Raw genomic sequence first — 26,640 nt, 5'->3', positions numbered from 1 at the left:
ACAAGCTCTCCATGGGCCCCAGAATGTGCCCTTCTGGCAGCAGTAGCACATGTACAGGGGCAATTCTTTGTTCTGGATTTTTTAGGGGACACTGTGATGAGGAAGGGAGTAGGCAATGGCACCCAACTCCAGTACTCTTGCCTGGAAAATCCCATGGACGGAGGAGCCTGGTAGGCCGCAGTCCATGGGGTCCCTAAGAGTCGGATACAACTGAGTGATTTCACTTTCACTTTTCACTTTCATGCATTGGAGGAGGAAATGGCAACCCACTCCAGTGTTCTTGCCTGGAGAATCCCAGGGACGGAGGAGCCTGGTGGGCTGCTGTCTATGGGGTCGCACAGAGTCGGACACGACTGAAGCGACTTAGCAGCAGCACCAGCAGTGATGAGGAAATTGCAACGGGAGGGCTGAGGTGGGTCTGGGAGAGGGGGTTAGCCTCCAGTCTTCATATTGCATTCCTGACCCCAACTGCCTTGAGATAAAGGCTAAGACCCAGGGCGCAGCCAGCCGCAGGTCCGGACTGATGCTCTGGGCACTGGGGCCGGACGCAGATGCAGACTCCGCCGCGGGTTGCTCTGGCCAGCCCACGCCTCCTGCTTCAGCGCAACGCCACTCCCTCCCCGCCAAGTGGCTCTGCGCTCGGGAGGCGGGATCGAGTTCTTCGGTGGCCCCAGGAGGCTGCAAGCTTTGGGAGGCTGGGAGAGGAGGGAGGGAGAGCGCTGACTGGGCAGTCCAAAGAGGAGGGGGCCTTTAATAGGCTCGCCCAGCGCCTGGTTTGCTGCGCTGCGAACCGCTGGGGTTCGGAGAAGCGGCCGGCACCTCCCTCTAGCTCTCCGCTGCAAATCTTCGTCCTTGCACTTGACAGCGATTGTACTTAAGCTCCCAGGGCGCGCTCTGCTTGGAAAGGCACAGGTAGGAGGCGCGAGCTGCTCGGTGCACGCTCACAGCTCTGGGAGGAGTCTCCCTCCCTGGGGTTCTCCTTTCTGGGAGCTGCGGGCGGCCCGGGGCGTCGGTGGTTCCGGTGTGCGGGCTGCAAGGAGACCGTGCCGGCGGTCGGGGAGCCGGGCCGGGCCCTTCCGAGAGCGCGGCTGTGCGCTGCCCGGCGCCATGCTTCTGCTGGGCATCTTAATGCTGGTTCTCGCCGGGGCACCCGCTGGCGGCTCAGAGCCAGAGCGGGAGGTGGTGGTCCCCATCCGACTAGACCCGGACATCAACGGCCGCCACTACTATTGGCAGGGTCCCGAGGACTCCGGGGATCAGGGACTCATTTTTCAGATCACAGCGTTTCAGGAGGACTTTTACCTACACCTGACGCCAGATGCTCAGTTCTTGGCACCCGCCTTCGCCACTGAGCACCTGGGCGTCCCCCTCCAGGGACTCATCCGCAGCTCTCCGGACTTGAGACGTTGCTTCTATTCTGGGGACGTGAATGCCGAGCCAGACTCGTTCGCCGCCCTGAGCTTGTGCGGGGGGCTACGCGGAGCCTTCGGCTACCGGGGCGCCGAGTATGTCATTAGCCCGCTGCCCAACACCAGCGCGCCGGCGACGCAGCGCAACAGCCAGGGCGCACACCTCCTCCAGCGCCGGGGCGCCCCCGGGGGGCCTCCCGGAGATTCCACGTCTCGCTGCGGGGTGGGCTCAGGCTGGAACCCCGCCATCCTGCGGGCCCTGGACCCTTATATTCCTCGGCGGATCGGCTTAGGGGAGGCTCGCAGCCGACGCAGGTCCGGGCGCGCCAAGCGCTTCGTGTCTATCCCGCGATACGTGGAGACGCTGGTGGTGGCGGACGAGTCGATGGTCAAGTTCCACGGCGCGGACCTGGAGCACTATCTGCTGACGCTGCTGGCCACGGCGGCGCGGCTCTACCGCCACCCCAGCATCCTCAACCCCATCAACATCGTCGTGGTCAAGGTGCTGCTTCTCGGAGACCGCGACACGGGGCCCAAGGTCACGGGCAATGCGGCCTTGACGCTGCGCAACTTCTGCGCGTGGCAGAAGAAACTGAACAAAGTGAGTGACAAGCACCCGGAGTACTGGGACACGGCCATCCTCTTCACTCGGCAGGTGAGTCGACCCGTCATCTCTTTGGACCCAGGTGGCCCCCATTTTTTTGGGGGGGGGCGGGAGTCTCCGCCCTTAACTCTCCAAATGTCCTTTGTGCCGCGCAGTTACCGACTCACCCCCGAGTTTGAATTTCGTTGATCTCTTCCGACTGCCACTTGGGCTCTTCAGGGGAAAGACTGCCGCTAGGCACGGCGGAGCTCTGACTCGAGTGCATGCGGACGCACGTGGGCGGTGGGAGGAACGCCCGCTCCTTCGGAAGGTGTTGGCCCGGCGCGGCCAATGACGCCGAGGGGCCGGGACCCAGGAAGTTGCCGCCCCGGAGCCGCGGTTGGTCTGCACGGCCGATAGGGGGCGCCCCGAGGATGGTGTTGGAGAGTCCAGCCCTTCTTCAAGGGGGCGTCCGAGTCCTTCCGGACCCTCCTTCCTAGGCTTCCTTCTTCAGCTCGGGGACCTGGGAGCTGAGCGCCTGCTGTTCTTCTCGAAGGCAGCACGTTGCAGTCCTCTATCCGTCTTGGGCCTGGGAAGTCTGGATTAGGGTGGAGGGCTCGTTTGGATTTTTTCGTGGGTTGCAGGGAAAGGACAGACTCAAGTACAGGGAGCATTCCCTTCTTCCTTGCTGCTTCTCCCTCCCCCGGGCAGCGCGGGGTCTGGCTCTTCTCTGAGGGGGCTTCTGGCCCATTCAGAGCAGGTGGAGTAGTCAGAGAGTTCAGAGCCTGGAGCTCTGAGTGGAGCTTTGCTCGGAGCTGAGCTGAATTGTCCCGTATCCCTGTTGGCAGGTCAGGGGATGGGGGACCTGGGCGCCCTGAGGTAGCTCCGCCGGAGCAGGCTCACTGACATGTCCTGTGAGGGCTCCAGCTCCCGCCCCCGGCCGCGCGGAAAGAGTCAGCTCAGTGACAGAGCGCAGATCCCAGCTGCAGGGCTGGAAAGACACTGAGTCTTGGGATTAGAAAGGTCAGAATAGCAGATCAGAGAAGCCTTTGGTGCTATGGATCTATTGACATTTTAGATTCATAGATTGGGTGCTGTGTTGTCGGAGTCTTGAAATTTCTCAGGTGTGAGAGACTGAGAGAGAAGAGGGCGTCCCTGTGACCTGCTTCCTCTGACTCTGGGAGCTGGGGCTTGAATCAGTGCCAGGCTCTCGCTTTGTTCATGTCATAACCACAGCCTTCTGGGGATGGCACGGAGCCCTCGGGTACCTGTGGGGTCCTGAGTCTCTGCTGTATGCAGGTGGACTGGTGCGCACAGGGCTGGGGCAGGAGCCTTCCACACTGACCCAGCTGGCACAGCTGGGCCCTTCCTGGGGCTGAACTTCCTCCTTTCCCAGCCTTCTCCTCCCACCACCTGGTTCCTCTAGGGAGGTCTTTGGCCTGAGTCTGTTTCCTTGTGCTCATTCTTCCAACTGAGGTCTGTGGAGCTGTCACTGCCCCACTCCTCCAAGTTCTGCCTGAGTTACAGGGAAGCTGCAAGGAAGGGGGCCTCGACCTCTGCACACAGCTTGGCAGTCAGATGGCTGGGGAGAGAGCAGAGGCTGTGAACAGATCTCTTAATGGGCAAAGCAGCTGTTGGCCTACCTGCTACCCGGGATGCCCTGTGAAGGTTGCTCACTAGTCTAATGTAACAGACCTGTGTCTCTGCCGCCTCGTGGGGTGGCTCACTTTCGGAACAGGACTCCTGCAGGAGTATAGGTCATGCTGTTGGAAGGATCGGCCTTGTGAAGCAGCAGCAATCAAACAGTGTGATAGCTTCTGTCTGTTGCTGGTGTGGGCTAGATTCCCCACTCCCAGGGGGCCTTGTTGGCCATGCATATTAGGCACAAGATGTGTGGCCACTTGGGTCAGAAGCAGGGGTGTGTGCGGTGTGATCCCTTAGAAGCTGTCTTTTGCTCAGGCGTCGCGAGGGCAAAGCCAGAGAGTGGGGAGGGAGGCTGTGTTGGCAGGCCCGTCAAGCAGATATGTGCTTTATAGCAAACGTCTCTCCCCCACCTCCTCATCAGCACAGACTCCGGGGCCTGCCGAGTTCTCAGAGTCTTAGGAATGGCTCATTCCTGAGCTCCCGGGGGAAGAAACAGTATGAGATGAGAACGCCAGCGTACAGCTGCGCTTTCTAGACAGAGGCCGGCGTGGGCTCCAGGAGTCTGGAGCCACCTCTCTGCGCCAACACAAGAGGGACTTTTGTCTTACTTTGTAAGTTATTGTGTTAGTTGCTCAGTCGTGTCTGACTCTTTGCAACCCCATGGACTGCAGCTCACCAGGTTCCTCTGTCCCTGGGATTCTCCAGGCAAGAATACTGTAATGGGTTGCCATTTCCTTCTCCAGGGGTTCTTCCCAATGCAGGGATTGAACACAGGTCTCCTGCATTGCAGGGAGATTCTTTACCTTTGTAAGGGTCAGGAGTAATCCTTTAAATCAGATGTGTGAGCTTCTCTGCTTATATTTATCAGAATATTGGTGTAATTAATGCTTTTTCAAACTAAAATTTGAAAAGAATTATATATGCATGCTAAGTTGCTTTAGTCATGTCTGACTCTTTGCGACCCCATGGACTGTAGCCCGCCAGGCTCCTCTGTCTATGGGATTCTCCAGGCAAAAATACTAGAGTGGATTGCCATGCCCTCCTCCAGGAGATCTTCCCGATCCAGGGTCAAAGCTGTGTCTCTTAAATTTCTTGCACTGGCAGGCAGGTTCATTATCACTAATGCCGTCTGGTAAGCCATATATAATTTGTTTGGATTAAACGTTTTTAGAAATGTACTTATTTTGTAAATTACCTTTGTCTCTAAAGGACCTTGAACTGACAGGTACATTTAGAGTTACCTATTTCTTGGGTCTCCTGGAGATATTGGAAAAATGGTGTGATTGTCTCTGATCACACAATTGTGTTTTTCATGGGATGGAAGCAGTTAGGAAGAGGTCGGGCTTGGCCGGGTCATATTTCCTCCTGTGATGACAAGGGGCAAGCAGCTCTGGGGAGCTCCAGGTGCTCTGGGGTGCCCGGCAAAGAGCAGGAGAAGGGCTGGATGGGCGGACGTGGAGCTCCCTTCCAATCCCTCAGTGCTGTGGCAGTGGCAACGAGCCTGGGCCAGGCTGTGGGAGCCTGCTGTCCTCTTGGCAGGCAGAGGAGGGGATGTGAGGTGTTGAAATTAAAACACTGGGAAGACGAGACCCAGGGACGATCCTTTACTGTCCACAAAGGAGGAACCATGGATCACACAGCAAGGATTTTGACAATTTGAGGAGTTTCCTTAAAGATTCAGAATGAGTCTAAGTTCCTGGAGGAAGAGTGCATGTTGGATTGTGGAAAGCGATCAGCTTCCAGCTCATAACAGCCGGGTGAGGTCACACGGAATTGGAACCAGGATCTGTGGAGAATGAGAGCCAGTTGTTCTGCGTGGACTTTTATTTCTATGAGGAGAAGTTTCTATGGCTTCCGCTCTGCTGGGCAGAGGCCCAGTGGGACCACACTTTCCTGGGTCTTCTCTCTTCTTTAGGTTGGATGCCTCTGCAGTTTGGGTAGCTCTGTAGTTGGGTGACTTCCATTCATTTATCCATACATTCTCTTAACGCATGCTGAGCATCTGTTACTTGCAGTGCTTTCCCGGGCGTGGAGATACAGATACTCGTAAGATGTGGCCTCTGGCCCCTAGGAATTCACCGTGTGTCAGGGACCTCCAACAAGGAAACAACCAATGCAATGTGGTGTGACTGCCTTGGTGAAGACCAAGATCCCTCTTTGCTGGAGGCCAAATCATTCTCTTTAACACTGGTGTGCAGAAGCCGAGGATAAGGGACAAACAGATGCTGGATGGAAGGACTGGCGAGAAGGAAGCAGGTAGTGTTGATGGGACAGGAAGCTTGCTTCTTTCTTGTGGGAGGCCCGCTCCTCCAGTCCCTACTCTGGTTTGCTCCCTGTGATGTCTCCTCCATGGGACTGACAGGTTTTAGGGTGTGTAGTTTGTGGGGTTTGCCCGCTTACTTCTTCATGTACCTGTTTTTCCTGAGTGTGCTGAGTACCGCGCATGCTGCTCCCTTAGCCCCTCCCTTCCCCGATTTCCTCCAAGCTCTCTTCTTCCTCTTGTAGGGTCTTCGAGGCAGGGTCTCTGTCGTCCTCTTCTTCTCCTCACTCCTGCTCTTACCTTTCTTCCTTTCACATCTCAAGCTTGGCACTTGTCTTCCCATTCTGGCCTTGGGTTTTGTGGGGATGTGTATGTATACCATGTGTATGTGTACAGCATAGATTTGTATATATAGCATCACTGACTCAATGGACATCAGTTTGAGCAAACTCCGGGAGTTAGGGAAGGACAGGGGAGCCTGGCGGGCTGCATTCCCTGGGGAATGTCAGACATGACTTAGCGACTGAACAACAAATCCGTATCCTGCACCGCATAGGATCGATCAGCATTCCGGAGTCTCATTTGGATAGAGGCCAGTTCTTTCCGTAATGAACTAGATGCAACATGACAGTAAAATTTAGCGTTCAGACAAAAAATGCTAATAGTAAAATGATAAATGTCTTTTATATATATCTATCAATATAATAAAAAGAATCACAATTTTGTCAAGATCTTTTTTTGCTTGTTTGTCTTTGTTTTTGATTTACCTTGTGTTAGTTTCAGCTGTACAGCAAAGTGAATCAGTTATATATGTACGTATATTGTTATTGTCATTGTTTAGTTGCTAAGTCAAGTCCAACTCTTTTGCGACCTCATGGACTGACTGTAGCCTGCCAGGCTCCTCTGTCCATGGCATTTCTCAGACAAGAACACTGGAGTGGGCTGCCATTTCCTTCTCCAGAGGATGGATCTTCCTGACCCAGGAAGAACTTGTGGCTCCTGAATTGGCAAGTGGATTCTTTATTGCCAAGCCACCAGGGAAGCCATACATATATGTGTGTGTGTGTGTGTGTGTATACTTTTTCAGATTCTTTTCCCTTATGCTGCTGCTGCTGCTAAGTCGCTTCACTCATGTCTGACTCTGTGCGACCCCATAGACGGCAGCCCACCAGGCTCCCCCACCCCTGGGATTCTCCAGGCAAGAACACTGGGTGGGTTGCCATTTCCTTCTCCAATGCATGAAAGTGAAAAGTGAAAATGAAGTCGCTCAGTCGTGTTCGACTCTTAGCGACCCCATGGATTGCAGCCCACGAGGCTCCTCCATCCATGGGATTTTCCAGCAAGAGTACTGGAGTGGGGTGCCATTGCCTTCTCCTCTTTTCCCTTATAGATTATTACAAAATATTGAGTATCGTTCCCTATGCTATACAGTAAAACCTTAGTGTAAAATTACCTATTTTATATATCTTAACGTATATATGTTAATACCAAACTTCTAATTTATCCCTTTCTTAACCCTGTCCCCCTTTGGTTACCGTAAGTTTTTTTCTATGTCTCTTGCTCTATTTCTGTTTTGTAAATAAGTTTATTTGTATCATATTTTAGATTCCACATGTAAGTGATATCATATGATATTTGTCTTTCTCTGTTTGGCTTACTTCTCTCAGTATGGCAGTCTCTAGATTCATCCATGTTGCTGCAACTGGCATTATTTCATTCTTTTTTTATAGCTGAGTAATATTCCATTGTATATAGAGACTGTATCTTCTTTGTCCAGTCATCTGACAGTGGAATTTTAGGTTGCATTCATGTCTTGGCTGTTGTAAATAGTGCTGCTATGAGCACTGGGGAGCGTGTAGCTTTTGGAATTAGAATTTTTGTCTTTTGTTAGGATCTTTTTTGAAGTCAGCCTTGGAGGAAGATGTTAGCAGAGAGAGAGAGAGTGAGAGAGAGCGAGCGAGCTGTAGATTTGGTATTTAACAGTTTGTAAATCTTGATCACTAAATGGAAATTCAACTGCACTCCTTCTGGGAGGGAGGAGGCAGACAGCACGGAGGGGAGACGGTTCTCCCTGTCTGTAGGGAAATGGTTCTTCTGCCCCGTTTCTTACTTACAGCACGTAAGGAAGCCAAGAGTGATGGGCCAGGGTGGGGAGGAAGTTTGGAGGGAGGAATGTGCACTGGAAACTATTCTTTGCATTTTTAGACACTGGCGAGTCAGGAGAGCCAGCGAGGTCTGTCCCCTGTGGGTCCTGCCCCTCCCCTGCCTCTGAACGTCTCATAGCTGTTTGCTGTGACACTTGCCTGGGTCGCGTGGAATGATGGAAAGAACACAGGCATGGAGGCAGGCGGAGCTGACTTGGGATCTTGGTGCTTGCATATTTAGTCATGACACTGAATGTATCAGCTGTTTGACGTTCTCTATCCTCATCCATAAAACACGGATAATGATGCTGTGCAGGGCTGCTGAGGGGATGAGTTACTGGGCATTCCAGAATCGGTGCCCTGTTACCATCACTGCCTTAGTCTGACTGTGTGTTTGCCGTTGTCCAGTTATTGCGGGTGGGCCCCTGGCTGGAGCTTAGGTTTAAGATGGCTCTGCTGCGAAGCCTTCTGCCCCATCCCCCTGCAGGTATGCCCTGACGCTTCCTCTATGTGTGGAGACTCTGGACTCTGAAGTGGCCAGTCCCGGTGATGTGTAAAATGCCTTCAGGCAGGGCCTCCCTGCGTCTGTGTAGCCCCTCTGATGGGGCCTTGCACGTTGCTGTCATTCTTGGGGTGGGAGGACCACAGAACCCTGAGTGCTCAGGTGGTTTCACCTTCCTTCCAGGGGATCGTTCCTCCATTGCTTGAGGTTGTTGCCTGCAGAGTTGGGAGAGGGAGCCTTAGGTTCTTTGGCGTCGCATCGAGGCTCCTTGGTCTGGCTTTGCCCTGGTGCACCACAGGGACGTGCTCGGCGTGTCAGTATGGGGTCGGGAGCCAGGCACAGACCCCTCTCCCAGAGCACTCTTGGCTCCTGAGCCTGCCTTCCCCTCTGCCTGTGTCTCTCCCGGCCTCTCCCTACTGGTGACCAGCCTGAGCTCTGGGGTCAGGGGCCCAGAGTGGACGACCTTGTCCTCTTGAGCCCCTCCCCAGCCCCTTCGTTCTTGGAGTGCTCATGCCCCGGAGGAAGCACACAGGCCTGGGGAGGATCAGGCTCCATGGCTTCACGGCTTGGGTTCAGCCCTCACTCGGCCCCTCCTTCCCCGTCTCGCCTCGAGCTCACTGCTGACCCTGGGCTGGTTGCGCATGGTCTCCCGGGGCTCATCTGTAGACGGGGCCTGGTTGTGGCACCTACTTCACAAAGGTGCAGTGAGGAGTCTGACAACAAGCAGGTGAGGCACTTGGAACAGCATCTGCCACGTGAATGCCAGTGACCATTGGACATGTTGCTCCTTGAAGTGACGGTTTCTGGAGAGAGTCTGGTCCCCTGCAAACTTTGGGTTCCTCTGCTTCCTCGCTGAGGGCATTCCTGTCTGATTCCCTCCATCTCTTGCTGTGACACCGTTCTGTGCATCTCGAGGGATTTGTATTCTGGTGGAACAGAATTAGGCTTCCCTGGTGGCTCAGGTGGTAAATAATCCATCTGCCATGCAGTAGACCTGGGGGAACAGAACCTGCAGATACACACTGTTAGGACATGCCAACCTCTTCTCACTAGGCTTCCTGAGTCACGCTGCCCAGACCCTGAGCTGATAGATTCTTTTCCTTCTAGCAAAGCAAGGCCCTCTTGTCCTTGGGGATTGCAAACAGAAGTGGATTTTGAGTTTGACGAGGAACTCCAGTGACGCATGAGAGAGATTCAGGTGGGCAACCGACTTCAGGGGCCATGTTAATACCAGTGCAGGTGGTCTCACCAGTGGTGAACTGAGCCCTCGCTCATGTGATACTCTTCAGACTAAAGGCCATGCTGCCCTGGGTGTCCAATGGATTCTGACTCCATTCTTTACTTCAAAGTGGCCTGGCTGGCGGGGAGTCATCATAGCCCTCAGAGCCCCAGTTTCCTCACCTGTAGAATGAGAGAGAGACTATGAAGAACTGTGAGTAGAATTCTTGAAAGCTGTGATGTGACTTGTGACCATGAGCATGGCCTCTCATGCCCAGAAATTCAATGTGAGCAGGAAAGCTGTCTCCATCAGAACATGTGTCTTCTGCCACATAAAAAAATTTACTGTGCTTGATGTTTTAAATTAACTTTTACTGAAGGATAGTTGCTTTAGAAAGTTGTGTTAGTTTCTGCTGTACAGCAAAATGAATCAGCCGCAGGTATACATGTGCCCTGTTACCTTTGGGTTTCCTTCTCATGTAAGTCACCACCGGTCACTGAGTAGAGTTCCTGAGCTATGCATTTCAGTTTCAGTTCAGTTGCTCAGTCGTGTCCGACTCTTTGTGACCCCATGAACCGCAGCACGCCAGGCCTCCCTGTCTATCACCAACTCCCAGAGTCCACCCAAACCCATGTCCATTGAGTCGGTGATGCCATCCAACCATCTCATCCTCTGTCGTCCCCTTTCTTCATACTCCTGGGAAACATCAAGCACCTCAGTAGATGGTGGGAAAAGTGAAACGAGGTGGAAGGAGGACTGTAGGAGGACAGCTGGTTGGGAGGGGTGGTGTGTGTGTAGCTCACAGTCTTGATAAACATGGTGAACCCTGTGGGGTGGCAGTGGTGGTAGTGGCTCAGCCACTAAGTCACGTCCAACTCTTTGCAACCCCATGGACTCAGCCTGCCGAGCTCCTCTGTCCATGGGACTTCCCAGGCAAGAATACTGCAGTGGGTAGTCATTTGTTTTTCTAGGTGATCTTCCCAACCTAGGGATCAAACCTGGGTCTCTTGCATTGTAGACAGTCTCCCGCATGACAGGTGGATTCTTTACCTAACTGAGTGAGGTTGCTATCCTTATTTGTTTCCCAATTATGGCTCCAATCCTAAATTATTGTTATAAAAAGAGAAAAGAATGATCCAGGAGGATTAGGTTCTTGGCCAAGAGGATTCTTGGGTCCTTTGGAAAAGTGGCTGTGGCTACAAGAAGAATCAGCAAGTCCCCAGAAATAGTGAAGCAGGTGGCAGCTGGACTGGGCGGTGCCTGCACCCGGTAGATGGAAGGACCCAGAAGCGGCTCTGGTTCTGGAAACAAGCACCTTGTGTAAAGCGGTTAAGGCAGCTGGAGTACGTGTGAGATCCCTCCAGAAGGGTGGAGACTCAGTGCCACAAGGGAGGCACGGCAGGCTCTACACAGTCACCTGTGGGAGTTGAAAGCAGGAGGCCCAGTGAGAGTTCCCCTGACATGGGGCTGAGGGCCAGGCAGAGCCCCAGACACCCAGCAGTTGGTCTTCCTCCAGCGACAGGCTGGCTCTTGAGGCATGGCTGCTCTTGCCTGCACCCTGACCCTCAGGAAGGTTGCCGGCTCTTGCCTTGTTCCTCTCGTTTGATCCAGAGAAACTGGGGTTTCTTAATGGCAAGAACAGGTTGCTCCTGGCCAGGAGGGGCCTTCAGTGGCACATCTGCTGCAGAGAAAACCTGCCTTCCCGAGAGAAAGGAGGACAAGAGAGAAGAGAGGGCAAGGAGAAAGCTCTCGGCTTCCAGGGCCTCTGGGCTGCAGAGGTGGGTTTTACAGCAGCCGCCGGACCCTGGCCTGAGCTCTCGCTCCATTCAGCCTCTTCGGCTGAGCAAGGCAGGGGCTGGTCCTCTGAGCCTCCTTGTGGGTAACTTCACGCTTCTGTGAGTTGCTTTTATCAGTTGCACAGGGTGTGTCGGCAGACAAGATCGGCCTTAGGTTTCCTTCCCCTGAGCTGCCAAGGGGCAGAGGCTCACGGCACTTGGACTGTCTTGGTTCTCAGTGGGAGCTGGCCCTTCCAGGAGGGGAACAAGGCCCAGGGAATAGGCTGACTTGCCTGAAGGGACACGTCTGTGTCGTGATGGGTCAGGGCCAGCCTCTAGGCTTCTTGGTCTTGCCCTCTCCCACATGAGGCCAGTGCTGGGTGCCCATGGTGACCTGGGGACGGTGTGACATGTCTGTGTTGTGATGGGCTAGGGCCAGCCTCTAGGCTTCTTGGTCCTGCCCTCTCCCACTCAAGGCCAGTACAGGGCACCCATGGCGGCCTGGGGACAGTGTGACACGCTTGTCTGGCAGAGGCTGTCCCTGCAGGCTGTGATTGCCAGGCTGGAACTTCCAGGGGTGACCACCTCTGTGGGGTCCTGTGCTCCCCTATCCCCCTCACTCTGCCCCTGCAGGAGCCTTCCTGCCTCCCTTCCATCCTCTGTCCCCAGGTCACTCTGTCCACCCAGCCTGCTCCTCAGTGGCCACGGTTCTTGAACCACTGATGAGCTGCTTCTTCCCTACTTCCTGCCGTGTCCTGACAGCAGGTGTTTTCTGGGTTTCAGAACTCAGGGGCCGGGGGTGGGGCGGAAAGGAGAGCTTTCTGAGCCTTAGATGAGGAAAGGGTACTTGAAAGAGATGGAATTTGAGGTGTGCCTGGGGGGCTTGAAGAAGGGGCAGAGGTGCCGTGAGCAAGGGTGAGACGGCATTTCACCCACCGGTGACTCGGGTGTCCTCCAGTTTGGTCTGATCCCCTGGGGGTTCTCTGGCCAGAAGCCCTGTGAACTTGTGAGGAGCTGTGACTGTCACCTGACCGTGGGAAGCCAAGCCTGACTGCTCAGGTGGTAAACCTGTGAGTGCTTGAGATTAAATTTTGCTGATTTTCTGTACTATGACCGCATTTCCTCCCATGCCCCCTGGCCCCACTTATGCCTCCCGGCTGCCTACATTTTCCCCACGTCGGCATGTGTGTGCATGCTCACACATGCGCACACACCCCTAGAAACATACAGCTGAGCACAGCTGTGTATGTGTGCTGTGTGAGCCGCTGGGCTCCACAGGGAAACACCAGCAGTGCTTTCTCCCCAGGGGGGGGCTCCAGAGGCACAGGGTGAACAGCAGTGACGAGGCCGAGAGAGCCTGAGTGTCCAGACCCCAGATCCTGGCTGGGGCTTGAGCATCTTCGAGCTTCAGGGTAGTCTAAAGGGGGCGTCTGTGGGGCGGGTGGTGCTGAAAGCCCTACTCCAGGCTGGGTTGGGGGATTCCCAGGACTCTGCGTGTCAGCTGCAGACCCAAGGTCACCCCCATGATGAGATGTGATCACGAGTCGCAGGCTCCACCCTCAACAGATGTGTGTGATAACACCTCTGCTTCCTCAGCCTGTGCTGGGGCACGTGAGATGCTGCCCGTATACTTCTTGTAAACAGCCCAATGGCCTTCCACAGGCAGGGGTAGGATGCAGACAGCATCAGTGTCACCTGTTCAAAGTGACTTCAGGAGGAGCAGAATGTGCACAGGGGTCCCGTTCTCGTCCTGCTCAGGGCGCCAAGGTCCCTGGCGTGTTGCTGGCCCATGGTGCTCCCAAGCCCTGTGGGACGCGCTCCCCGAGGGCTGCTGGAGGCCCTGGCCCACAGCAGCTTGTTTCAGGACAAAAAGAGGGACGGCCCTTTCTGCTCAGGTCCTGTTCCCTGTTATGTATAGTCTTCGTAGCAGCTGTCAAGCCTGTGGTCCCCAGAGCTCTGTGGCCAGTGGAGTGGGGTTTGGATCTGGGCCTGCATCTGCCTCGCTCTGCCCCTCCCAGCCGTAGCAGCTGGGCCTCGGGCAGGGCGGGCCCTTGGCCAGTGACCCGCTGGCTGAGAGTCTGAGCTTAATTCATGGTTGTCTGAAGGCCATCCCCCATTGAGGACCCAGGCTCCCAGAGCCGACTCTGCTGGGAGAGCGCTGGCTTTCTACCCCCTCCCACCCAGTTAGCCACGACCAGAACCTCACCCAGCTGGGGAGTCCCCACTTCCTGGGCTGGAAGGCGGTCTCTCTAGGAAGCAGTGGTCCTTCTCATGTAATTATGGCCTCCTGATTTCCTCCCTGGGGCTTTCCTGGGTAGGATTTGGGCAGCATCTTCTCAGCTTGCAAGCCAGCAAGCTTTCCTCCCGAGGCCTCCTCCCGAGGCCTGGGCTCATTCCAGAAATAGCAGCCCGTAACCCCCTGGCCAAAGGGCCTGGCTGGGAGGTGATGGGTCCCCGTGGTCTGGAAGTGGGTTGAGTGTCCTTCCTTCTCAACGGGTCCCCACATTACATCTCTAACTCCTGCCGGCCTCTGCTTCTCCCCTCCCGGGCAGGACCTGTGTGGAGCCACCACCTGTGACACCCTGGGCATGGCCGACGTGGGCACCATGTGTGACCCCAAGAGGAGCTGCTCGGTGATCGAGGACGATGGGCTGCCCTCGGCCTTCACCACTGCCCACGAGCTGGGTATGCAGGGCTCTCGGGGTGGGGGTCGAGGGCAGGGCTCCCTTCTGCTCCCTCTGGGTGTGAGCTGGCTGCTCTGAGCAGGGGTGGACATTTGTCTTTTTTCCCTCAAGGCCCTGTAGCAGTGGCTCCCTCTTCTGGGTGGGCCTGCCCCATGGGTCCCCCATGCCACGGCCCCCCTCTGAGGCCCCTCGTCTCCCCTGCAGGCCACGTGTTCAACATGCCCCACGACAACGTGAAGGTGTGCGAGGAGGTGTTCGGGAAGCTCCGGGGCAATCATATGATGTCCCCAACGCTCATCCAAATTGACCGTGCCAACCCCTGGTCGGCCTGCAGCGCGGCCATCGTCACCGACTTCCTGGACAGTGGGCACGGTGAGCGGGGCCTGGGGAGGCGGGCCGCCCGGCCCATCTGTCTTCTGTTACCCATCTCACTCGCGACTCGAGGAGCTGGGCTCTGGTGGGGCCCGTTCCGTGTCCCTGGCTTCGTCCTCTCCCTGCCTTCGAGACCCCGCGCTGGCCATGGCCACCTCTCTGGGCCCGTCCCTGATGAACATCCTCGGCTCCCGCAGGAGACTGCCTCCTGGACCAGCCCAGCAAGCCCGTCTCCCTGCCCGAGGACCTGCCGGGCGCCAGCTACCCGCTGAGCCAGCAGTGTGAGCTGGCCTTTGGTGTGGGCTCCAAGCCCTGCCCCTACATGCAGTCCTGCACCAAGCTGTGGTGCACGGGCAAGGCCAGGGGCCAGATGGTGTGCCAGACGCGCCACTTCCCCTGGGCAGACGGCACGGGCTGCGGCGAGGGCCGCTTCTGCCTCAAGGGGGCCTGCGTGGAGAGACACAACCCCAACAAGTACCGGGTGAGTGGGGGCGGTGGCGCGGAGGGGCGGGTGCGGGGGTGCTCAGGAGCCTCCCCAGGGGGCCAGCCCGGTGCAGATTGCAGCGTGGCTGTAGCTGTGTCAGTGCTGTGGGTGTCTCCACGACTGGCGGTGGTCCTGTCCCCTTCTTGATTATGAGACTGGAGAAAAATGATGTGGCCAGTCAGGGAAGCTGGCAAGCCTCCCACCTCCCAGTCCTGAGCTGCACCCCATCTCCTTGGGAGGGGCTCAGGACCCAGCCTCCAGCCCCTGAAGCTCCGACTGGCTCGTGACCTGCTCTTCATTTCTACCTTCTTTGGGTAGTTCATGGCCAGGGAGCCTGAGGTGCACCAGGCTCATCTGTTACATCCTGAACTTAGCTTCAGTTTCTGTTGTGATTTGTTGTTTTTTGAAGTTGAAACATAAATGAATGAAAGTTATTTTTTTCCTGATAAATAGGAATACCAACCAAACCAGAACAAATTCAAAACCCAGATATTCTCTGAATATAGTAAGAGTTTTATATTCTTCCCATCTTGGGTTGGGATAGCAAAAGGATTGGCACTTTTCCAGGTAGGAGGTCCACCCTCTCCCTGGATCCTGGTGGGGACTGTCCATCCATCTTCTGCCTCGGCCCTGTCCACAGGAGAGCTTGCCGTGGGGTTTTTATGTACTCAGAGGCAACATGATAAAAAAGCATTCATCAAATACTTAAATCAATTTCTTTGAGATGGGTGTGGTACAGAATTCTGTAAAATCTTCTGTTTTTGGAATATACATTTAATTAAAACTTCATTCATTAGGCAACAACCCACTGTGTTCAGGGTTCTGGGTGGTCAGAAAAGCAAAGAAAACATGGGCCATGTCAGAAAGCACACAGTCTAGTGGGGAAATCAGAAATGTAACTGTCATCCATGGGGTGGGGGAGTGTATGCTGTGCGTTGAGACAGAGCAGGACACATGTCGTGGAGAACAAGGATGAGAACCCACTGATGATTGGAGGGGCCTGAAAAAGCACTGATGAGGAAGGCAGACTGGAAGAGAGTCGTGAGGGATAAGTGGGGTCTCAACGGGCAGAGATGGGGCAGAGTCTGGGAGGTGGGCTGAGCTGGAGGCTTGTGGGGATCAGTGCTCCACTGGGGACATCTTTGAGAGGGTGGTTTGGAACCAGCCAGAGACTGCCTGGACCCCTAGTCTGCTGCACAGAGGCCAGGAGCTCTTGAGGACAGGCCAGTCATGGCCACCTCCTTCTCTTGGGAAGAAGAATCTGGAGGGTAAAGAAATAGGTTAAGAGGACGTTGGATATAGGAAACGTGATGTGAGAGGCACTCTGGACCTGTCAGTCCCTCAGCAGCCAAATCCACTCTGTCCTCAACCTCATTTCTGAGCAGACTGTCGCTTCTTTACCTTGGCCCTTCAGGGAGTTATTGCCCTCAGCAGTCAAGATCAAAGCACAAAGCTTATTAATCACCCCAGTGACCTCAGTTCAGGAATCCCACTCTGTCCACTGAGGCCCCATTTTCCCCAGTTTAACTGCCTCTAGTTTCTGAACTCCAGCAATTCTTCAAGTCTATTTTATGTACAGTCCATCCATTGATCTGACCAGCTTTCCATCGCCCCTTACGCAACTCAGATCCTCACCAGCTTGTTACTGAGTGGAGACTTGGTGGTCCAGCGTTGGAATCACTCCTTCACAGATGCTCCCCTGCCCCATCCCTATTCAATGTATTCACTGGGCCAAGCCATCCCCCAATGGCATCTGACTCTCTCCCATCCCCAGTGGTGCCAGCCCACCTTGCCAGGACCAGCCCCACCTCCCTCTCCCCCACCTGCTTTAATCCCATCTGACAGCAGGTGCACAGGCTTCTTTTTATTGTTTGTCTTCCCTGCTGGGATGCGTTTGCTTTGAAGGCAGAGATTTGCTTGTAGTAACAATTCAACAAATACTGGGCAAATGAGTGATTGGATGGCGCGTGGCAGAAGTGTTTCCTGTAGGAGCATGCAGGAAGAAGTGATGCCAGGTAAAACAATGTAGCATCATCTCAGAAGCCACAGGAGCAGAGTTAAATATTGAAGACTGGGGACCACAGGCCTGGGCACGGACTCTTTCGATCTTTAGGGGGTCACTGCTGCCATGGCCAGGGGGCTTCTGTGGTGCAAGGCACAGCAGAGGCAGCAGGTAGAAAGAGCAGGTATAGCTGACTCGCTGAGGAAGGGAAGGGCTGAGTTGGGGTGGGCTCTGATTTGAGGAGAAAGCGGGGTTAAGGGAAAGTGGTCTTCTGCAGGATGAAACAGACACGCTGGCAACAATGAAACAGAAACTTTCTGACAGAGAACAGATGGGAGAAATGCTCTGAGTACCTACATCAGTCACAGTTAGTCTCCTCATGGGTTGGTGGCTTTGGATGATCTGTGACCATGTTTCCACCCCAGCCTGTACAGCGGGGCCTCATCCCCTGTCGCCCACCCCATGTGTTTTCAATGCCGAGAACTTAACTTTACTGTCATCCCAAGAAAAACATAATGAAGACTATAAATTCTCTATCCTCTCTCCACCCTCTTGAAAAGTAAAACAACACTGCATAATTCACCCCAAAGCCAAATAGACTTTGAGGATTGCTTAATAGTCTCCTCTCTTTATCTCCTCTGAACACAAACATTACATCTGCTTGTAGCAAAACTTTCACAAATGGAACCTCAGACTGAGGTGACAGCCAATCTGGTTTGGTGTCTGAATTGTAGAAACCTCACAGATGAGACTATTCGGGTATCTATCATGACATGGTTTACTGGCCACTTTAGACCCAGAGACTCTTGTAAGGACACTAACAATATGTAAAGAGGAACCTTGAGCTCCTGGGAGGTGGCCAGCATTGACCTGGGAAATATCACACACGTTGCATCATTTCAATCTTCCACCTGACCTCATGCCTGAGGTCAGATGTGCTGGCTCCATTTTTGCATGTGAAACACCTGAAACTTGAGGCAGCTTTTCTGCTTTGCTCAAGACCACCCATGCGGTGAGGGCACAGGTGAGCGTCCCTGACCGACTCCACAGCCAGGAGCCCCGTCCTCCCGTGCGGCCTGGCTTCTAACTCGGAGCAGTGGCCATTTGCTCATCTCCAGGCTACAGTGTGGTGTGCGTCCCGGGCCCGGAAACAGAGTGGGTTTTGTCCTGGTGGGGTGGGAGGGTGGAGGCTGCCCCCGGGTAGCTCTCCTGTAGGATCCGGGTGCGCGTGTGGCGCCTGGACCCTGCAGGAGTGTAACAGTCCCTTCCTCGCAGGTGGACGGCTCCTGGGCCAAGTGGGAGCCCTATGGCCCCTGCTCGCGCACCTGTGGAGGGGGCGTGCAGCTGGCCCGGAGGCAGTGCAGCAACCCCACCCCTGCCAACGGCGGCAAGTACTGTGAGGGCGTGAGGGTGAAATACCGCTCTTGCAACCTGGAGTCCTGCCCCAGCTCGGGTGAGGAGGGGGTGCCCGTGGCACGGTTGGGGAGGTGGGCTGGAGGCCACAGAGCTACTTCAACTGAGGTCCTCGCCCCTGGGGCAGAGTCTGCAGCTGCAGAGGTATCTCGTGGTATCATTTCTCTGCCCACTCACCTCTGCCAGGGCTGTTATCCTCTGAGGCTGAGGCTGGAAGGCTAAGTGGCCCAAGGGGGGCAGGACACTAGAACCCTCTTAGTTAAGCGCTGACAAGCCCATCTTCATAGGCAGGAATCCTTTTAAACAGGTTAGCTTTTAATTTATGTGTTTTCTAAGAATAATCCTTTGCAATAACAATAGCAGAATGAAAATAAAATGGTTTAGGAAAAAAAAAAAAAACTGTTACATATCCCTTGTTTGACTTTCCTATAGACCGTGATCAGCTCTCTGTAATTTGTTGGGATAAAAGTAAATTAGATCTTTTCCACATTCTCAGTTTCTTGCTATTTTTATGAGACTGGAATAGATACAGCCCAGCTTAGAACTCAGAGGTGGTTCTTACTTACATATGAGCAGGAATTCTTCCTCCAAGCCTCTTGAACTTGGGTGGGGGGAAGATGACATCTCTATATTTACTAACTTTTTAATCTAAAATTTAATAGTTTTTTAAGTTAGGAATTTAGTGTTTTTTTGGTTTGTTTTTTGCTAACCTTTCCACCTAAAATTTAGTATTTCTCTTAGTTAGGCAATAAACTGTAATGCTGGTCTGTGGCCCTGCCCCTGCTAGAAATCCCAGGTATTTTCATATATTACGCATTTTCAGTTGTGGCAGATTCCTCAAAATGCCATTTGTGCTCATCACCACTTTACACTTAGTTTTTTTTGAAGCTTTTAAAAAATATTTTACTTAATCTTATTTTTTGGCTGTGTGGCACGGCATGTAGGACCTTTAGCTGCCCGATCAGGCAAATAACCCTCGCCCCTTGCAGTGGAAGCTGGAGTCTTAACCCCTGGACCTCCAGGGAAGACCTTCTGGTTGTTTTTTTAGACTCATCATTGAATTTTGTTATATAATGAGTTAACAAGGAAGCACATGCATCACAAATATGTTTCAAAATATATTGATTGTTGTATGTTAATATAATTGGTATTCTTTGTAATCTATGTATGTATTTTATGCATTTAAGAACATTCTGTAAACAGTCTCAATAGGTCACTGAAGGCTTCTATTTAGGATTCCTGATGTAGAGGGAATTTAAGGCTGGACCACTGGGGAAGGGGGCACATTGTCTGGGGGATGCATTATCATCTGTATCCTGCATCCTTTGGTCCCAGCCTGCATTGGTCCTTTGAGATGGGGTGGCTTTGGTGATGAGGACCACTCAGCCAAGGGTGGAGAGGAGCTGTTTAGAGCTGAGGGAGGCTGAGCAAGCACACGGGGCGGGGTCCTATTCTTTGCCCTCTCCCCCACTGCCCCTCCCTTTAGCTTCCTACAAGTGCTTCCTCCCTCCCCAGCCTCTGGCAAGAGTTTCCGGGAGGAGCAGTGCGAGGCCTTCAACGGCTACAACCACAGCACCAACCGGCTCACCCTGGCCGTGGCCTGGGTGCCCAAGTACTCGGGTGTCTCCCCACGGGACAAGTGCAAGCTCATCTGCCGAGCCAACGGCACCGGCTACTTCTACGTGCTGGCTCCCAAGGTGGGTGAGCCCGGGCAGGAGGCCGGGGGACAGGGGGACACAGTCTTAGGGAGCGTCGGGCTGAGCTGCCCCTGTTCCTCTTCTCCCTGTCTGCGGGGCCCTGCAGGTGGTGGATGGCACGCCTTGTACCCCAGACTCCACCTCAGTCTGCGTCCAGGGCAAGTGCATCAAGGCAGGCTGCGATGGGAACCTGGGCTCCAAAAAGAAGTTCGACAAGTGTGGGGTGTGTGGAGGAGACAATAAGAGCTGCAAGAAGGTGTCAGGACTCTTCACCAAGCCCATGTGAGTTCTGGGCCCTGGGGGTGTGTCCAGGACAGGGAGAGGAGGGATGGGGGCGGGAGGGGAGGAGTTACCCCCCAGGCCCTAACCTTAGGTTCAGTGCAGTTCAGTTCAGTTGCTCAGTTGTGTCCGAATCCTTGTGACCCCATGAACTGCAGCATGCCAGGCCTCCCTGTCCATCACCAGCTCCCAGGTTAGATGGGGTAAATGTCAGATCCTGGCCAGCACCCTTGCTGTGGAGGCTACTCATGCTCACCCATGAGAGTGATGTTCATTCATTCATTCATCCAACAAAGATGGAGTCTTGAGTAGGACCCTGCTTAGCGGGAGATGATATTTAGGGAGACAGTAAAGTCATTAGGGCCCGTCTCGGGTCCTAGAGTGAGACTGACGTATGTTCAGATCCCATTTCCCACTTTCTTGATGACCCTAGTCCAGTGACACAATCTCTAGGCTTTCAGATTTCCCCACTTGTAAAGTGAGTACGGTGCTAGTGTATTTCCAGTCCTACTGTTGTGAAGGTTAAGGGAATTAATTCGAGTAACATGCTTAGCATAGTACCTGGTGCATAATAAATGCTCACTAAATGTTCTTGATGTTGATAAAAAACAAAACTTACCTGGGGATAGATGTGACAGTTTCCCTGATTCCTGAGCATGAGGCCCTGGCCTTGGGAGTGGGATGAAGGCAAGAACAGCAATAAACTTCAGGGAGACAGGGGAGTGAGCAGCTGGTGTGAGGGAGCCCCCTCCCTGATCATCTGGAGAATTGTCCCAGCAGAGCCTGGGCTCCTGGCTTTCCAAGGTCCAGCACAGCCCCTCTTTTTCAGGGGATTGCGCTCCTTGCAAAGTCCAGATCCACTCTCTGGAAAAGGAGGCAAGCAGAGCCCCTGCTGTCTCAGCTGAGGGGTATGATTGGCTCTGAGAACTTGGGAGTCCACATGCTGCTGGTGGGAAGGCCTTGATGGCTGTCCAGGAGCCTCCACTGTTCCCCCAGACACAGTGCCCTCTATCGAGCCCTGGGTGCAACCTGGGTGCTCAGACACTGAGAGCCAATGGCATTGCAGTCTCAGAGACCTGCAGGGGAGACCTGGTGGGGGGGGGGGGAATTAAAGGTAGATCCCCTGACTTGCTTCACTAGCTAAATGGCAGGTGTCCCTTTCATAGACTAGTGGAGCCAGAAGGAGCCTAAGACATCAGCTCTTTTAACCTGCTCATTGCGTAGATGAGCTGTGGAGCCCAGAGAGTCTGATTCACTTGAACTCATCAGAGAGCTGACACCCCAGCCAAGGCTTGGTCTGGGTCCCTGACTCTGGGGCCACATACCTCCCTGTACTCCGGTGGTGCTAGTGGTAAAGAAACGGCCTGTCAGTGCAGGAGACGTAGGAGACCTGGGTTCAGTCCCTGGGTTGAAGATCCTCTGGAGGAGGGCATGGCTACCCACTCCATTATTCTTGCCTGGAGAATCCCATGGACAGAGGAGCCTGGCAGGCTGCAGTCCATGGACTTGCACAGAGTCGGGACACGACTGAAGTAACTGAGCACGCACACATACCTCCGCGCACAGAGCCCCAGCCTCCCCCCAACCTGCTCCTCCTCCTTCCTCTCCACTGCCTCTGGAGGATCTGGTTGTGGGTGAGGCAGCCTCACCACCACTTGGTTTGTATGACCCTGGATGGGGCCAGGCTATGGACTCTGCTGCCTGCGTGAGCCGCTGGGGGGTTTGGGGAAGAGGAACCGATCTGGGGGCGGAGGGCAGCGGGGTAGAGGCCTGCAGCCCTCTAACACACATCCTTCCACCGCAGGCACGGCTACAATTTCGTGGTGGCCATCCCAGCGGGTGCCTCCAGCATCGACATCCGCCAGCGCGGCTACAAGGGGCTGATCGGAGATGACAACTACCTGGCCCTGAAGAACAGCCAAGGCAAATACCTGCTCAATGGGCACTTCGTGGTGTCGGCCGTGGAGCGGGACCTGGTGGTGAAGGGCAGCTTGCTACGCTACAGCGGCACAGGGACCGCGGTGGAGAGTCTGCAGGCTTCGCGACCCATCCTGGAGCCCCTGACGGTGGAGGTGCTCTCCGTGGGCAAGATGACGCCTCCGCGGGTCCGCTACTCCTTCTACCTGCCCAAGGAGCCCCGGGCGCCCTCGGTGCACCACAACAGCGTCCTCAGCTTCTCCAACCAGGTGGAGCAGCCGGATGCCCGGGCCCCTGCGCGCTGGGTGGCAGGCAGCTGGGGGCCGTGCTCGGCCAGCTGCGGGGGCGGCCTGCAGCGGCGGCCGGTGGACTGTCGCGGGTCCCCAGGGCAGCGCGGGGCATCCACTTGTGATGCTGCACATCGCCCGGCGGAGACGCGCAGCTGCGGGGAGCCCTGTCCGACTTGGGAGCTGGGCGCCTGGTCGCCCTGCTCCAAGAGCTGTGGCCGGGGGTTTAAGAGGCGTCCGCTCAAGTGCTTGGGCCACGGAGGGCGGCTGCTGGCACGCGACCAGTGCGACCTGCGCCGGAAGCCCCAGGAGCTGGACTTCTGCATCCTGAGGCCGTGCTGAGCCGGTGACCCTCCTGCCCACTGTCGGGCCCATCATGCTGCCGCCTCCCTGCCAGCTGCCCATACAGGCAGTGGCCCGCGGCCCAGGTCATGAGGTCACCCACATCCAGGGACAAGGACCTGGGCGGGGAAGCGAAGTCACGAAGGCACAGTCTACCTCATGCCCGGCTCCTCCGGGGCCAGCCTCACGGTGAAGCTCAGAAGGGTGCAGAGCTGGGCAGGAGGCACGGGCCCAGCCTCCCAGGGACAGGAGGATGGACAGGCGCCTCCCAGCAGAACTTCAGGGACCACGCCCCCCGCAGGGAGGTCACAGGCTGCTGGAAGAGCCATGGCCCGGCAGCTTGGCACCCTCAGGGGCCCCCAGGGCTCTGAGCCATCTCTGAACAAGGCAGGTCTTTTTGGTGCTTTCAGCCACTTTCTTTCCTGCCTGACGTGGACTCAACAGTGAAAACTGGCTGGGGGTGGGCAGAGTTGAGGGGCAGGGCCAGGACAGGTGTAACCGGACCCTGGGCCACTCCATGTGGAATGAGGTGTGTGCAGTGGTGGGGAGTGGCCTGGCTGCATCTTCCTTCCTCTCTCGGCCGTCCCTCCTCCCGGCGTCGTCTGGCCACCACACAAGTGGGAGGGATTGTGTGCTGGTGTCCTCTGAGGCTTTGCAGGTGGAGGCAGGCAGTCAGCATGGAGATTGTTGTCTTCTTCACGAGGGATCCGACCATCCAAAAGAGATGCTGAAACTTCCGAGGGATGACAGGTTCTGTTGCTGAAGCAGTGACTTTGAAGGGTGATCTGGAAGGGTCTGCTGTCTCGGGGGCTAAGCTTTGAGGGCATGTCACCCTAGGGAGGGAGGAGAAGGCCCCAGTTCTGATGGCTTCTTCCTCCAGGGAGGCAGGTATAAATGAGGCTGTTATCTTAAACCAGCATTGCCATGGTGCTGACCCCACTGGGGGGATGTGGGACACGCCCAGAAGGGCCAGGTGCCAAATGTCCAGGTGGACATCGTCTGAAGAGCCGCACGTGGTCTGGCCTGAGAACTGTCCCACTGCATCACAGGCCACAGTTTCTGTAGTTGGATAACGGGGCTCACTGTTTGCTACCTCAGGTCTGCTCTCTGGGTACACACCCTTCCCTCCCCAGGGCAGTGGTGACCCTGGTGCTTCCAGCAGCCCCGGCTGTCGTCCTCCATAGACTGAGCTGCCCAGATGCAGAGATGAACTAGGGTGCCTGTTTCCTGCCTCCCACAGCCCAGCCATCCCCCAGGCCCCCAAATGTGACAGGGTCTCTCTCTTCAGGTGCCTTGGGGACAGGTTTCAGGAGGCAGCAGCAATCAGTTAGTTGACCCAGGGGCCCTTGGTGCTGCTGGAGACTTGTCTGTCTCAGAGATATGGTAGGGGAATGGAAACCGGGATATTTCCTGCAGCTCCGAGTGGGAAGATGCTTTGGGCTTAGAGCTTCTTTGGCTGAGCAGGGTATTTCTTGAGGGTGCGGCTGCGCTAGCACGGACACCAGAGATTCTGGTTCTGAGTACAGGTGGCGAGTCCTGGACCCCAGTGAGGTGACAGGCAGGCAGCACTTTTATCGGGTTTCCCTGCAAGTCAGAGTCTGCAGACCAGCGGGCCAGCCAGTGAGCCTGGGACCGTGTTCTAATCCTGGTCTAACCCTGGCTGAGCCCTTGAACCAGCTCCTGCTGGGGGCAGAGGGCAGGCGGGTGTCTTAGGCTGGGCTGCTGTCACCCTTGAAGAAGGCAGAGAGGATGAACCCCCTTCCTGCCTGAGTGAACGCTGGGGGGCTGCCGGGCAGAGGTGGACCCCCGCCGGCTGACGATAGCACTGCCCCCCGCTCGGTGCACGCCTGCCTGGTGAGGAGAGGCGAGGTGGCGCGGGGGCGTGCAGAAGGGTGGGTGGGAAGGGAGAGGCCGTCCGTGGGGGCGTCTGGCCCCTAGCAGAGCGGCCTGATGAATCATTTTAAGGAGGGACAACCAATCTTGTTCCTGACACAAGCTGGGTCTCAATGCTCTTTTCTGTCGTGATGTTTTTCTTTTACCTTTTTTTTTTTTAATTTCCTTTTGAAAAGAAGCACGAGTGAGACAAGTTGGGAGGTATGTCTTGTCTGGGACCACATCACTAATCCAACCGTACTCTCCAAGAACATATTCTTCTCTTTGAGCAGAGAGAAGCCTCAAGGCACAGGTTTCTGGTGACGGAGCAAAAAGTTACAGTGATCTCTTGTGTCTGTGGAAGAAGAGGAACGTGCTGGGGGCTGCAGCCACCTCTTGGGTGGGGCGCGCACCAGTAAGGATCTGCCCGTCACGTGCACTGACTGGAGGAGCCCAGCCTCGCGGGTCTTGCCATGTTGGGGCAGGGGTGGGGAGCTGAGGACCGGAGGAAGGTCCTGAATGTCCTCGGCCTGGGTGCTGGCTCTCAAAGGCGCTAGACACTGTCACTGACAGAGCCCCTCTTGTGTTTGGTTCTTTTGCATTCCGGGTGCTGTAGAAGGATGGAAGGACCTGGGTGCTGGCGGGGCTGTGTATACTGTGTATACGTGGGAGCTGGCCGCTGCGGGGACGACGGCCTGCTCCCAATAAAGTTGTATTTAAGACCCGTGTCCTGCCTCCATGCCTTCATCTTCTCTCTACATACCTTCTCTCAGCATCCGCTGAGGGCCAGACCTTGGGTCCCTGCCCCATGCAGTGAGCGCCCAGGCTGGAAAAGATCCAGGTGGTGACAGGTGCAGTGAGTGCAAAGGGGGGTCGGCCTGGGCTGAGCAGGAGCACTGGGTCTGGGGGAGTGGGGCGTGGGGGAGGAATCAAGGGAGGAGAGCTGATGGGGAGGGGCATACCCTGCTGAGAGGGGGCTGGGGGTGGGCACCAGAAGGAATAGCTATGCAGGCAGCCTGAGGGGCGGCCTCTGGGGCTAGACCGAGGTTAGGGGGCCCAGTACGCTACCTTCCTTAGGAGGGATCCCAGATTTCCAGAGAGAACGCTTCATTCCGTCTGGAGAATATTTCCTTCTTCCTAGTCCCGGTTTGGTTGGACGATGCTAGATTTCCATATGGGGCAGAAGCATGACATATTTTAAAGAACATCCAACTAAGAGTTGAGAAACTTGCAGTGATCTCAGATCCGAGACGGTCTCTGGAGCCCCATTTCCTAATCTGCCCAGTGAGGGAGGGGGTCCATGAGATTTAGGAGGAAGGTAGATTTCCTGTTTCTTCAGGGTGTGTTCAAGTTTATAGTCTGGGTTTCCAGGCACAGTTAAGCAGTCAACTTTGGTGGGTGATTATTTGGTTTTAATTTGGGATTCAGAGATGGGTGGGCTGCTTCTGGAGAGGGGTCCAGGGTGAGGGGCCAGGAAGGGGGCTTGGACAAAGCTTCAGCACTTGACAGAAATTTCTGGTGGAAGGAGCAGGGGGCAGAAGAGCCTGCCTGGCTCTCCAAGCTACTGGGAGCCTGGACAGCATCCGGAAGGGGTTGTTGGGGTTGATGTCTCAGCTGGCAGTCAGCAACTATAAGATCTTTATAAAATTACCCAAAATGTTGTCACATTTTTGGGGTTGTTATTTTGTTGTCCCTCCTGTTTTCCATTGCAGCAATTGCCAGTAAAAGCTCTGAGAGGAAAAGTTCCCAAGGGTT

At 55.1% G+C, this 26,640-nt stretch overlaps 1 protein-coding gene across 1 annotated transcript; it reads left to right on the top strand.

Annotated features, from left to right (window-relative positions):
• On the top strand, positions 1–25,612 carry ADAMTS15 (ADAM metallopeptidase with thrombospondin type 1 motif 15). Its single transcript, XM_014478295.2, has 8 exons — positions 1–2,064; positions 14,089–14,221; positions 14,425–14,592; positions 14,790–15,073; positions 18,354–18,531; positions 20,007–20,188; positions 20,295–20,470; positions 22,272–25,612. Exons 1-8 carry the CDS (start codon positions 1,108–1,110, stop codon positions 23,011–23,013), a joined length of 2,820 nt encoding a protein of 939 aa, XP_014333781.2. The 5' UTR covers positions 1–1,107; the 3' UTR covers positions 23,014–25,612.
• Positions 25,613–26,640: the final 1,028 nt, after the last annotated feature.

The sequence above is a fragment of the Bos mutus genome, chromosome 29 (assembly GCF_027580195.1).
Source record: "Bos mutus isolate GX-2022 chromosome 29, NWIPB_WYAK_1.1, whole genome shotgun sequence".
In the NCBI taxonomy this organism is placed as follows: domain Eukaryota; kingdom Metazoa; phylum Chordata; class Mammalia; order Artiodactyla; family Bovidae; genus Bos; species Bos mutus.
Note: the sequence above shows the minus strand (reverse complement) of the source record. Positions and strands in the feature narration are given on the sequence as shown.

Bases quoted from the DNA above. Each gene is read 5' to 3' on its own strand.
- ADAMTS15 (XM_014478295.2), top strand. From the start codon at position 1,108: ATGCTTCTGCTGGGCATCTTAATGCTGGTTCTCGCCGGGGCACCCGCT. The intron at 2,065-14,088 runs GTGAGTCGACCC...CCTCCCGGGCAG, and splicing joins CCATCCTCTTCACTCGGCAG to GACCTGTGTGGAGCCACCAC. The intron at 14,593-14,789 runs GTGAGCGGGGCC...CGGCTCCCGCAG, and splicing joins CTTCCTGGACAGTGGGCACG to GAGACTGCCTCCTGGACCAG.